General features: G+C 36.3%; 1 protein-coding gene across 1 annotated transcript; it reads left to right on the forward strand.

Annotated features, from left to right (window-relative positions):
* The first annotated feature begins 10,161 nt into the window (after positions 1-10,161).
* Positions 10,162-11,015, forward strand: LOC120011146 (VQ motif-containing protein 11). The gene has a single exon (XM_038862210.1). It carries the CDS (start codon positions 10,254-10,256, stop codon positions 10,800-10,802), a length of 549 nt encoding a protein of 182 aa, XP_038718138.1. The 5' UTR covers positions 10,162-10,253; the 3' UTR covers positions 10,803-11,015.
* Positions 11,016-13,230: the final 2,215 nt, after the last annotated feature.

Here is a 13,230-nt window from a genome sequence, read left to right on the forward strand (position 1 = left end):
CTGGTTCTATTCCAATGTGTAGGATCTATAATACATTTTGGATTTGAAGGATGTTTATTTGTTCTTTGTTGTTGATGTCCGATTTAAACATATTGTTAAGGTTGATGCCTGTATGTGGGTTACAGGTGCATATAGGAATTGCATAGAGATCCAGTCTGTACAAACATTTGCTTATGCTCAATTTGTATATCTATTATATGCGACTGGTGTATATGTGTTTGCATATGGATATGGGTCTGTCATGTACATGTTTATATGGTGGGTATATGTATATATATATATATATGTATATATATATGAGTTTGTTTATGTCCATACGTTTATATATGTATATATATGATGTGCATATATTATAGGCCATGTGTGCGCGTGTATATGAGCTACGTTTACAAACATATATATTGTGTCTGATATATATATATAGCGTGTCTGGGTATGTGTATATATGTTGCGTGTGTGCATATGGTTTGACCGGCATTATGAAAAATATGTTTGTGTACATGTATACTTGATGTGAATTGGATCCCTTGATATTATATTTGAATACCCATTTGACCATTCTTATGTTTGATTTGTTGGGTTTGAACCGGGATTGATCCCACTTGGGCTGGAGGACATACTTAGAGGATTTGGACCGGATTTGAGCAATGGGCCTCGCGGGTGATAGTGGATTTTTGTACATTTCATTATTTATCATGTATAATTGTAAAGTGTAATCCTTGTAATAGGATAAAAATAGTGGATGTAAAATAGAAATACATACATAAATATGTTAGGGTGCTAGAAGCATATAGATATTAGGAATTGATTTTGTGAATGATGTTTGCATTAGAATGCATGCTTAGGACTTTGATTTCTTACATTATGCCATGATGCCTTAGACGTATGCTAGGATTATTTGAATGTCATGAAAATAAATGCAACGCGTTAGTCATTGGATTAATCCAAGCCGTCTCACATTAATAAAACACATCAAGATTAAATTATGGAATCCTTATGTTTTGATTAAATACCAAAGAGCCTTCAAGATATTGGGGTTCCATTGGCATTCATTGAAAACATTTGGATTTCGTGGATCCGGAAAGCAAATGTGTTTTGAGGGATTAGGAGAATTTATTTACGGACTCAACGGTGGGTTTAAAGATATTTGACCCATTCAATGAGCCATAAATTGATTTTTTCTTTTCTCATGAAGAACATAATTGTGAGTAGGCTTGAATTGAACATTATTCCTTGATGGTGGGCCCTTTTGGTACATCAACCAAGTCCTCAAGAGTCCCTTCTTCCCAAATATCCAAATCCACTCCAAGTGGTATTCTATCCAATCTTTGGCCAAGCCGGGAATGACCCCAATGATCCCGTGCAATCCCTTTTTTCAAATATCCAAACCCACTCCAAGTGGTGTTTTCTCCAATCCTTGGCCAAGCCGGGAATGGCCCCAATGATCCCGTGCACCTTGTTCTCCAAACCACTCCAAGTGGATTTTTCATTTACATTCCAATAAGACCCATCAAAATGGGATTTTCAAAAACAAATTAGAGCCAAATAGGAAAACATTTAAAGGTAACCGATTTCGGGAGTTGTGGGGTGCCTAACACCTTCCCCATGCTCAATAGACCCCCTTGCCCATTTTTCTCGTAGACCAGAACGGATGTCCAATTGCATCCTAAAAATCAATTGGTGGCGACTTCATTGTTTTTCAAGCCGGTTGCTTCACAGCCGAACGAGCTCCGACGGTCTAGTCAGTCCAACGGTGGGAGATATTTTAAGTGAGAGAAATGAAAGGCTTTAGAAAGAGAGAGATAACAGGTGGTTGAGAGAGTTAATGTGGAGGACCTCTCCTCTATTTATAGTGTTTTCCTCTCACGTGGTCAGCATGTGGTGACCGTACGGACGAGCTTCCTTGTTGGGCCGTATTTGGGCCTGTGGCCCATTCTGATGCATACAGGATATCGTGGCCTTTAGATGGCTTTACACCCAATCTGGGTATGGGCTTTGGGCTTTACCCAATACTTGGGCCAGATGGGCCATCAGATGCATCTCTGGACTTGAGACAACTAGGGCCCACACCAGACCTCAGACCATGTACTCACATACTTTAGGACCAACGGTTTTTGGCCCATACATATATATATATAAACAAAATGTGAGACTGTTGTGTTTGACAGGTCATCCATTCTACACCTTGGTTTCTGACCAATTAAGACTTAGAAGCGTATTTTTTGTCGTGGTGCTATGATGAGTATCCCACATCGAAAAAATAGAGCTACCAACTCTAGTTTATAAGGATCCAAGGCACCTTCACCTGATAAGCCGGTTTTATGGGTTGTAGTTCTACTTTGGGCCTTATGGGTCGGTAAGGGTATTCATTATTGGTGCTTTCATTGAGAGAGTCACGTTTGTGGAGAGGGTTGCCGTCAAGGAAAGGGTTGCCGTCTGAAGGGCTAGCGGAGCCGCCAAGCGAGCGTAGCCGCTGTGGACGTCGGTTGTCCAAGGGGGGTGGTTTGATGAGTATCCCACATCGAAAAAATAGGGCTACCAACTCTAGTTTATAAAGATCCAAGGCACCCTCCCCTGGTAAGCCGATTTTCTGGGTTGTAGTTCTACCTTGGGCCTTATGGGTCGGTGTGAGTATTCATTATACTATCTTGACATTTATATTTGCTAATCCTTAGTCAATAGTCATTGATTTAATCAATTACAAGACATATATGTGTGTGTGTGGTTATAGATACAGTTTCCTTTATATAAATATATATGTAGCTAGGGGCGTCTACCTGGCAGCGTTCGAGGGGTCGACCATGGAGTTGGTCTAGATTGATCACTATCTCTACCTCTCAGGATGCGCGCTATTAGTCAGTCCTTCCTTAGCATTATCAGTCTTGCTACCTCCAAATATATTGGAAAAAAATGTGTCTTCACCTTTGATTGATCTGGCCGATCGAACACTTAACAAATCCGAGCATGAGTAGAATCGCAATTAGTGCCAAGACTACACCAGTTTTGGAGAATTTGACCATTGTTGATTATTAACACAATAGCTCCAAAGATGACGAAGGGTTGCCGCAAAGTTTTTTTTAAAAAAAAAAAATTTCTAGCTCTCTTTAGGATTTGCAACATATAACATATTTATATTATACAAGGAATTTCAGTTCACTGAAACCCTAAACACCCTAAATAAAACCCCTTTTTTGAAAAACTATGCTCGAGGTCCGAGGAAGGACAATTTGTCCGCCATCAACTTTGCTTTTCACCAATTTTCCAACATAAGGTTTAGTAGATAGATATGGAACTTAAGTCATTAATCAACCCTCTTGTCTGTTTGTTTCTAAGACGGCTGGCACTGACCTTCAACAGAGAGGGTTGTCATTGAAGTTTTCTTTCAATTGTTATGGAAGTTCATTAGAGTCTCTCAGAAGACGAAAACATTGGTACTGTAATCAGAGTTAATCCTTAGTTGTGGGATAAGATAAGAAGAGTCTAGCTGTAGAGGAATTAAGAATAAAACTAATTTAATTCAAAGAATAATTTTGTGACAAATCCAGGCATCAGTGCTTGCAACTGCCGATGCTGCCTCTCTAAAGCTGTAGTAAGCATTAGCTTTTGATCTTTATTGTAAGAATATGCGATGGAGAAGTATCCCACATCTAGGGGCGTTCGCCGGGAGGACTTCCGGGGGAGGGCGGAGTTGGTCGGGGACGGTCTTTATCTTTGCCTTCTCTCTCCAGGATGCGAGCGAATCTCTCATTGGCGATGAACAGAGCATGAAGAGGTTCCTTCTTTACTTCTTCTGTTCGACCAAAAAAAAAAAACAGAGAATACCTTCAATTCTCAACTGCTAAATTTGTAAAATGCCACAATCAATCATAATAACTGGAGTTTGAATGAATGTTACCTTTGATTGATGCGAGCGCTCTGGCTGAACATTCATGTAATCCAAGCAGTAGAATAAGAAGCAGTGCCATGGCTAGAAAGTTGGACAATTTCTGCATATTGTTGAAGAAACAAGAGCTGTATGTCTCTCCCCCTCTATCAGTGTTTGCTTGCTCGTACAATTTTACGCGTTTGAGGGGTAAGGAATTCCAATATAAAAAAAAATATATTGAAGGAGAATATAATTCAGAGCTCTCTCTGTCTTGACTTTTTCAATGGAGCAGACTTTGTAGCGGGGTCAATTGTAATTTATTTACGAGAGATCCCGGGCACCCAGAGTTTGGGACCGAATGTTTCAACCTTTTTTTTTTCAGAGAAGAAAACACATGCATGCGTGACTTTGTTAAAATGCAGTAATTTCGGTGGTGTTCAAATGTCAAACCAGGACTATTAGACTAATATCCATTCATGTATTTTTTTTTCCTCATTGATTAGTTAGTACGTAACTCCGGTCATGTAATAATTCTTGAGCAAGTCAACTTACATGCATATATTCATTTGGGATGCAACTTTAATTTCAGTATGCCCCAGGGCGGATCCAGAAAATGGTTTTGAGAGGGGGCTTGGTTAGTGGTGGAGCCACGAATTTATAGGAGGGGGAAAAATTGAGGGGGGTTTGAGGGTAACGTCCCTGAAATTTTTTTTAAGGCTTAATACTGATATGATAATAAAAAATAGTCAAAAGAAATCCACATATTAATATGAGGATGAAGTCTTACAATTTAATTTTCAACTCCAAAAAAAGACAAGCCTCTGAGACTTGAACTATACATACAACAAACTATTAAATAAAGTCTTTACAATTGACCTCATCTAGTTCTACTCTTTTGAAAATTTTCCATGATTGTTTCATTATCAACACCCTAGTAATGAAATCAAAAGGTGAAGAAATATGATCATGATTCTTTGCCATTGCACTAAAGCTAGTTGCAATTGGTGAGCAAAAACAATGAATATAATATGCACGAGGGTTCTCATTCAAGATTAGTGTTTTTAATCCATTAAATTGACCTCGCATATTATTAGCTCCATCGTAACACTGGCCTTGCAATCTAGGGCCAATTAGGACTTATGTTGTGTTAAATTTAAATGGACTTATTCTTAGATATGAATATGTCATGGTATACTAGTAATTTTTTTTTCAAAATTTCGGGGTGGGCTCTAGGCTAACATTGTCTCCGCCCCTGCAGTATGGCTATCTATTACAATAATGTATTCAATTCAAATGACATCTCTTGCACCTTTGAGTCATATTATTTGTTGCATGTAGAATGAGAGATTTTAGGTAAAAAATAAACATCTCCCGTACACAAGACAATATCATATAATATTACATCTTAGGCGTTCACTAGCTAGGGGGATTTTACTATTGCATGCTTTGTACAGTTTTCCACGTTTGAGCAGTTAGTAATTTCATCTACTATATATGTACGGTTGATGTGGCTTTGAAACTCTTGAATGGTTCAGAGCCAATAAAGTTTTAACAAAGTCATTCTATTTCTAGGCATAAAGATGTTTCAACATTTTGAAAGCAATACAACTGGGAACTAGTCCTAGAAATATATATTAAAAAAAAAGAAAAGAAGCCGCGGTTATGGTTTTTATTTTATTGAATATTATGGATGGGGAGACTTGAATTCAATACATCCGTGAGATACTACACACATGAGTGTCATAAGAGTTACTAGTGATTCTCACGGTTGCCGTTTTTATTACATCTTTGGAAGTGTTATTGAATATGTAGAAAAATTACAAGATATATACACATATATATATAAATGTATAAATACAATTATATATAGATGTTGAACACTTTTGAAAGTGGTATTAATATTTTATTTTTCAAAACTTAAAAGACTTGGCTTGAAATTAAGGTCATTCTAGGCACAAAGATGTTTCAACATTGAAAGCAATACAACTGGAATTAGGTGGCGAGACAACGTTCTACACGTTTCTTTTATATTAAAAAAGAAGAAGAAAAAAGCTGCGGTTACGATTTTTATTAAGTTAATGAATTTGTAGAAATTAATAAATTCCCACAAGACACACACATATATATTTATATGTTTATCTATAGATACAGTCTTCTTTATATATATAGAGCTAGGGTCGTCCACCAGGGGTTGTTCCAGGGGTCGACGGAGTTGGTCTAGGATTATCACTGTCTCTGCCTCTCAGAATCCGCGCAATCAGTCCCTCATTACCATTCTCAGTCTTGGTAGCTCCAAACATATCTGAGAAAAATGTGCCTTCACCTTTGATTGATCTGGCCGAACACTCATGAAACCCGAGCATGAGTAGAATCGCAATTAGTGCCAAGACTACACCAGTTTTGGAGCGTTTGGCCATTGTTGATATATTTATATAAACAAACACGAGAGCTGCTATATATATCTTAATTGGAGAATCCCTCTGCATATATGTGTATTTATAATGAACATTTTGCTGTGTTCCTAGCTTCAATTTTTCCACCCTTTGACCAGGTTAACATTTCATTTTTCAACAAAAGATATTGGATCAAAGAATATGAAAGAGATAATGTGATATTTCATCTGCTCGATCTGTTGTGACTTTCTTGGGGAGTAAGTTCCCAGACTTTGAAATTTGAATGATTCAGCAGAGCTTAAAGATCAAACTATATATATAACGTGAAACTGTTGTGTGTATATATATATATTGCTGTTTATCAAAAAAACGTGAAACTGATGTGTTTGAAAGGTCATATATCCTTGGTTTCTGACCTATTAAAACTTAAGGTGTATTTTTGTTGTGGTATACTGCCTTGACATTTATATTTGATAATAATACTTGGTCATTGATTTAGTTTTCAAAGATCAAACATATCATACCATACCCTCAGCCTCCATTCATATTGTAACAGTTTGTCTCTTTTGAACTAACTGATATTGGCCCAGACCATTTTGTTTTCTTAAACCCAATACCAATTCATACTAGTTTGAGCTTAAAAAAGTGTTTCTTATTAGTTTAGAAGTTTGACATATTATATTTTATACTCTATATTTTCATATGAATGATGTGTGACAAGATACTTGACTCCATTACAACTCGATAGCTCGCTCAACACATCTCAAGTTTGACATTACAAAAGTTTGTGGCGTTGCTCACTCGAGTCGGAGTGCTACACATATTCACTTCGTTGATGAGTTTCCAACACTTGGGCACGTGTTTACGATCGTCAATGGGTTTTATTTTTCGATTTCAAACCCAAACTAAATGTCTAAATGTTCTGTCCGTGTCACATTCTTGACCAAAAATGTTTTAGGCCCATGGGGCTGGACTAGAGTCTAGGCCCAGCCCATCACTGTCCATGATATTGAAGGCCCAAAGCAACGGCCCATTAAGTCCCTAAATCACCATAATAAGCCCAGGGCCATACACGAAGCGATTTTTTGTCCATCTATTGGAGCTTCAGCCTTAAGGTCAGTTCCGCTCGGTAAATTTTTACATTGCATTACGTCACTTAAATGAAAATTGGCATGTCAGCAATTTTCGTCATGAAATTGATTAAAATTAAATTCGAGTGACCCAATTACTAAAGTTCAAAATATTCAATGATTAAATTTGAAACGCTTTTTTTTCAGTAACCCAATTACTAATATCTCTATCTTTCAACGATCTATTTGAACTGAACCCCACCAAGATTGGCAAGTAGTATTTTTTTGTGTTTTTTTTATGGTAATCCCAATTGATAATTTGTTGTGTATTGAAATTAAGAAGTCCAATATGCAATGATGGTGTCGTCCACACATGAGTATTGTGTGATTGAGTTTGAGTGTGTTTCTTGGCATCTTTCATTGCTTTAAGGGAATCCAAGTTCATGACATTTATGCTAAATTTGACTTGAGCAAAAGGCAGAAGCTACTAGGGTTTTTCTTTTCCAAAGTTAGCCTGTGTGGGCCAACATTACATCTGGATTGCTAATCCAACGGCCTAAAATTAATCAAGCCTGGTGGTCTTTTGGAAATGCCAGACAATCTTGTTATTCGCCATTGTCAATGGTTCAATTAGTATAGTAGAAATCAAAAGGCATATATTCATATGTACTGATTTAGATATGTAAGGAGACTTGGCATTTATTTTCTTACTACATTTCAACGGACACACTTTCTTCATATGAATATTTGGTCCTAACCCAAATATTCCTTTCATTGTGCAAGAAATCATGAATTATTACTCCTACAAGTTGCATTAGCTATCCATTATTGTGGTTGATCAGATGATTTTTTTTTTTAATCTTTTTCTTAACATTATGAAAATGGTATTATGCTTTCATTTCAGGCTTCAATTGTATTGTGCAACAATTAAAAAAAATTTCATTTATAATTATTAAATGAGAAAAACATTATCCAATATAGGGATGACAAACAAATCGGTTTCGGGTCAGGCAACATCACGTGTTTACGAAATATTTACATGTCTAGATCCTAACCCGGATTGAATTTCGGACATACTTAATTAACCAAATCCGGATTGGTTTAAATTAAGACAAGTAAACCAAACAATAACATAATCCATGCTAGGGTTCGGACAAGTAAACATAACAAGATTTATGTGTTCGGATCCGAATTCGGTTTTAAACCGAATACAAATTTTGTGTTTAGATTCAACTTTTGGACGTATAACTTATGTTTAAACTTAATTTAATCCGAATCGAATAAATTTAATCATCTTGATCGAAGAGAGTTTTGCCATCCCTAATACCAAAGCCACCATACCAGCGAAGAAAACAAAAGAGTAAGCAAAAGCAAGGGAGACTGTGCCAAAAAGGACCTGAACAAAAACTGTACAAATCTCTCTCAACGCAAACTAAATGTACATAGATGAAAGACAATGGGCTGCCCTGTACGTATTTTAGTATTTTCATATCCTGTGTGAATCTGACCCGTCAGAGGCAGAGCTGCCAAGTCTTCTCCTTTCTTTTTCGTTTCTTGTTTCAATGCCCCCGCTGACTCCGCGTGACTCATCATTCAATGCCAGCCCACAAATACCACTGTTTTTGAAATTCAACAATTATCACTACCATTATCTATTTCTTTACAAAAGTCAATCATCCCCCCATTTAGTGGCGCATTTTGACTTTTAAAAGTGGTCTTATCTAGTTTTGGAGTTCACTAATTATTGCATTACTAATTTATTAAGATGGTTATATTCACATTAAACACGGGTTAAGGCCATGCAACAGAAGTCATTGTAATTTTTTCACAATTTTAACATGTTTTATCAATGTGTGATTCCCACAGTTTTTTTCAATGACTTCTGTTGCAAGAGTCCTCGTCTATATTAAACACTCACGGATCTATGTTTTTGTGCAGATCAAGATGTTTTGAGAGTATTTAATTTGATTCGGTGTTCTAAAATCTAAACAATTCATTTGAATTTAATATTGAACTTTTCTTGAATTTTAGTATCGAACCCATTTAGGGTACGGTCACATAATTTTTTTTTTAAAAAAAATTACACATTCAGAAGATTAAATCAACATCAATTGAAGAATATGGTGTGGGTAGATGATATTTTGTTGCTTAAGCAAAACTTATTGGTTCATGACGTATATGTAATTTGATTAAACTCAAAACATTGGACTAATTCACACCTGAAATTTCAACAAGAAAAAGAGAGCATAGTTGATCAATTAGTCTTGACCCTAAAGTCGGAGGCACAGGCCAATTCTCATTGACAATTTGATCAGGAATCTCAAATAACAACTGACCACATCATCCCAAAACGTGTACTCAAAACATTGCTAACCGCGTAACCTAATCCTGTCGAATAATCAAACTCACAGCACACAATACACCTTCTTATTTGCAATTTCTTTATAATAATCGAATAACTATCCAATCAATCATGTCTTTCGGACAATTGTGTAGGCATAAATCTTGTGTCGATAGAATAGTTTGTACCATGATGATGATAGGTAAGATTGTGTCGAATCCCATGCGGATGGAGACCCGAAAGTGAGACAAGCCTACAGAATCAGGATTTCACAATAAAATATTTCAATTAATTGGTTCGAACTCTCAACCTTAGGGATCATACGTCCTAAATCCGAAGAGATAACCAATTAAATTGTCACCAAAAAAGCTGCTTCTTTTCTACACAAAATGTCATAAACCCTTTAAATATTGAAAGAAACCAAAAAAAAATTCATTATTAAAAAGTACTAAAAAGTAAAAACTCTCCTGATAGAATAATTCATACAGAGGCGCAAACCAATACACACTTTATAAACATCCCCAACTCTCTCTCTCTCTCCAAAAGCGACTCAGCTTTTCTCGCAAATTTTCCTTCTCTCATTCATGGCTTCATCTTCTAACTACGATTCCTCCCACAATACCACTTTTGTCCAGGCAGACCCATCAAATTTCCGGACCATAGTCCAGAAACTAACTGGAGCACCAGAAGACCCATCAACCCAAAAGCTCCCTCTCACCCACCCCACCCGCGATTTGGCTCCCAAGAGATCCGCATTCAAGCTCAACGAGCGGAGACAGAGCGCCAAGAACCTCGAAATCCAGCTAAACAAGACGTCCTACTACTACAACAACAACGAAACTACCAGGCAGCAACCCAACTCGGGTTTCTACAAACAACAACGTGGGTCGTTCTTGGTTTCCCCTGTTTCGACCCTGGATTTCATCGGGGCGCGGGTGAGTCCAAGGTCGCCGAACACTATTGATGAGGAGGAGGAGCAGCAGAGAGTGGTTGCGGAGAGGGGGTTTTATTTGCATCCGAGTCCTTTGAGCACGCCGAGAAGTCGAGAGCCTGAGTTGTTGACTCTGTTTCCTCTGCATTCTCCAAGAGACAATGGTGATGATGATTATGATTGTAGTTCTTCACCTTCTTGAGTGGATTTTGATTTTAGTGTCTTAATGTTAGGTTTAATTGAATGTTTAGTGTTATATTTGTTGAATTAGTCATGATCTTCATGCGCTGACTGAAGTTGTTGTTCCTTGTGTGTGTCTTTCACTGTTTAATTAATTCTAATTGTTGATTTATTTTATATCTATCAACTAATTGTTCATGAGAATGAAATGCATTGCAACCCTTTTTTATTTGTTTATTTTTGGATATTCTATGGTAATCTTTGGATAATTACGCAATTTACTTCTTTAGTGTTTTTGGTAACTAAGAACAACTGCATGCGTGCTTTTTGAACAGTCCATTAAATTCAAATTTAAGTTGAGTTAGGCACGCTTAAACAGAATTTCTTATCTCAAACAAGATTTTTTTACACTCTAAGACCGAAGAAATAATTAATCAAGCTATCTCAAGTGGTTAATTTATTATTTTACCATTATGTAGAATTTGAATTTCAATTACCAAAAGAAAACCATGATTTCATCGTTGAAAAATTACATTTTTTTTTTCGAGGTAATAATGTGTTTTTATCTTCGCAACTAGATTTGATTGCAGCGACCATAAAAGCTACCTGCCGTTAGATTTAATGACTATCAGAGGAAACAGAGAAAACCTGCTGCCAGCGGAAGCCTTTTGTCTGACAAACAAACGGCTAGGATTCGTCCGAGGAAATTAATAGGTTGCTGTCACAATTTACGACATCATTAATGCAATTCTGCCTGCAGCAGCAAATCTAGCAATTCTGATTTTTTTTTAGAATTTTTTTACTGTGTGTAAGCTTTACTATATGATTTGGTGAGTGAAGAAAGTAAAAAAACATTAAATAAGGTGGTCTCCATCCAAGAAAATAGTTGCCCTATTGACTTTTATTCACATTTTTTTGGTGGTAACATCATGCAAACGTCTGGCCACATAATTTTTTTTTCCTGGTTGCATATATTTTCAGACCTTTATATTATTATGTTAAGACCCATACCCATTATAGGCTTTTCAAATTTCTTAATTTCCATTGATTTTATTCTTTTGATGTGATACTAGATATTTTTTTTGTCAAATCAATTAATCTTTATTAGCATATATGCTATTTTTAATATGTTTTATCAAATCGATCCATGCTTGCCAGTTTCTTTTATCAAATCAATTGATTTTTGTTAACATATATGTTACTTTCAATATGATTTATCAAACCGACGCATAGTGTTTTATCATAGCTTTTGCATTCAAGGCTGTAGTAAATTTGATGTCAGTTCATTTGCTACATAGAAGCTAAATCATAATTAAAAGAAGAATTCGTTTAATACACAAGCATGTATGTCTGCTCCTAAATTTAATATTACCGCAGTAACAACTTCTTTTTTCGAAATTCAAATCTGTCTCACGACCATCGCCAGAAAACACAATCATAATTAATAAGGCTCCGTTTGAAGAAGAAGATGATGAGACTCCCCATAGTATAAAATTATCGGGTATTTGAATGATTTTTAAAATACTTAGAATAATATAACTTTATATAAACGTGGTTCTTATACGATGCCGGTTGTATAATGTTAAAGACCTCAAACTCAATTTTATTTTATACAGAGCGCTTAGTATAAGAAATAACATATCAAATGACAAAAAAGACCCTCACTCTCACTTTAATTAGGGGTAGTTTAGATATATTATCACAAATTTTATACTATACAAGCCTAATATCATAGTCTTTCCAAACACCGGATATCGTGAAATTATACATCAACTTATACAAAGATTAAATTATATATTGATATGAATATTATACTATTTTATATGGAGCCGCAAACGGAACATAAATGTATAAAATTTAAACGTCCCTCCGGCCTGACTGGATTCATAAAATACATTAAACGGACCTATTTTTTGAATTGGGCCTAGGAATTTGTCTGGAATCAGCCCATAAGCCTTTATTATCTCTAAGCCCATAAAAAACACCAGATTTGGGCCGGCTGTTGCAATAGAGGATGTCGGTTATTTTGTCACATACTTGGTTTTTAGTTTTTACACATTTTATTAGGATTAATCGAAGTCAACAAAAAAAAAATCCTAAGAGGATTTGTCCAGAATCCGCCCACAAAGCCCATCCTATCTAAGCCCATAAAAAAGCCCGCTGCTGCAGTGCGGCCCTTCACCTGTTTTTGCAACGACTCATGAGCGAACTCCTAATTTGCTCTATCAATGTGCTCCAAAGAATGTTGTGTCGAGGAAAGCATTGATACTATAACTGGATGAGTCGGCGGAGTCTGCTCATGATCATTTTGGTTATTGAGAGGCCGGGATTCGATGTGTTCGGATATCTCTTTGTTTCTTGCTCTAGTATTCTTCTTGAGGGTACAGAGGACGTACTGATTAGGCTGCATTCGATAAACAAGGTAAGTTAGAGATGGTTGTACAAGAAGA

The sequence above is a fragment of the Tripterygium wilfordii genome, chromosome 12, assembly GCF_013401445.1.
Source record: "Tripterygium wilfordii isolate XIE 37 chromosome 12, ASM1340144v1, whole genome shotgun sequence".
NCBI classification, from domain to species: Eukaryota; Viridiplantae; Streptophyta; class Magnoliopsida; order Celastrales; family Celastraceae; genus Tripterygium; species Tripterygium wilfordii.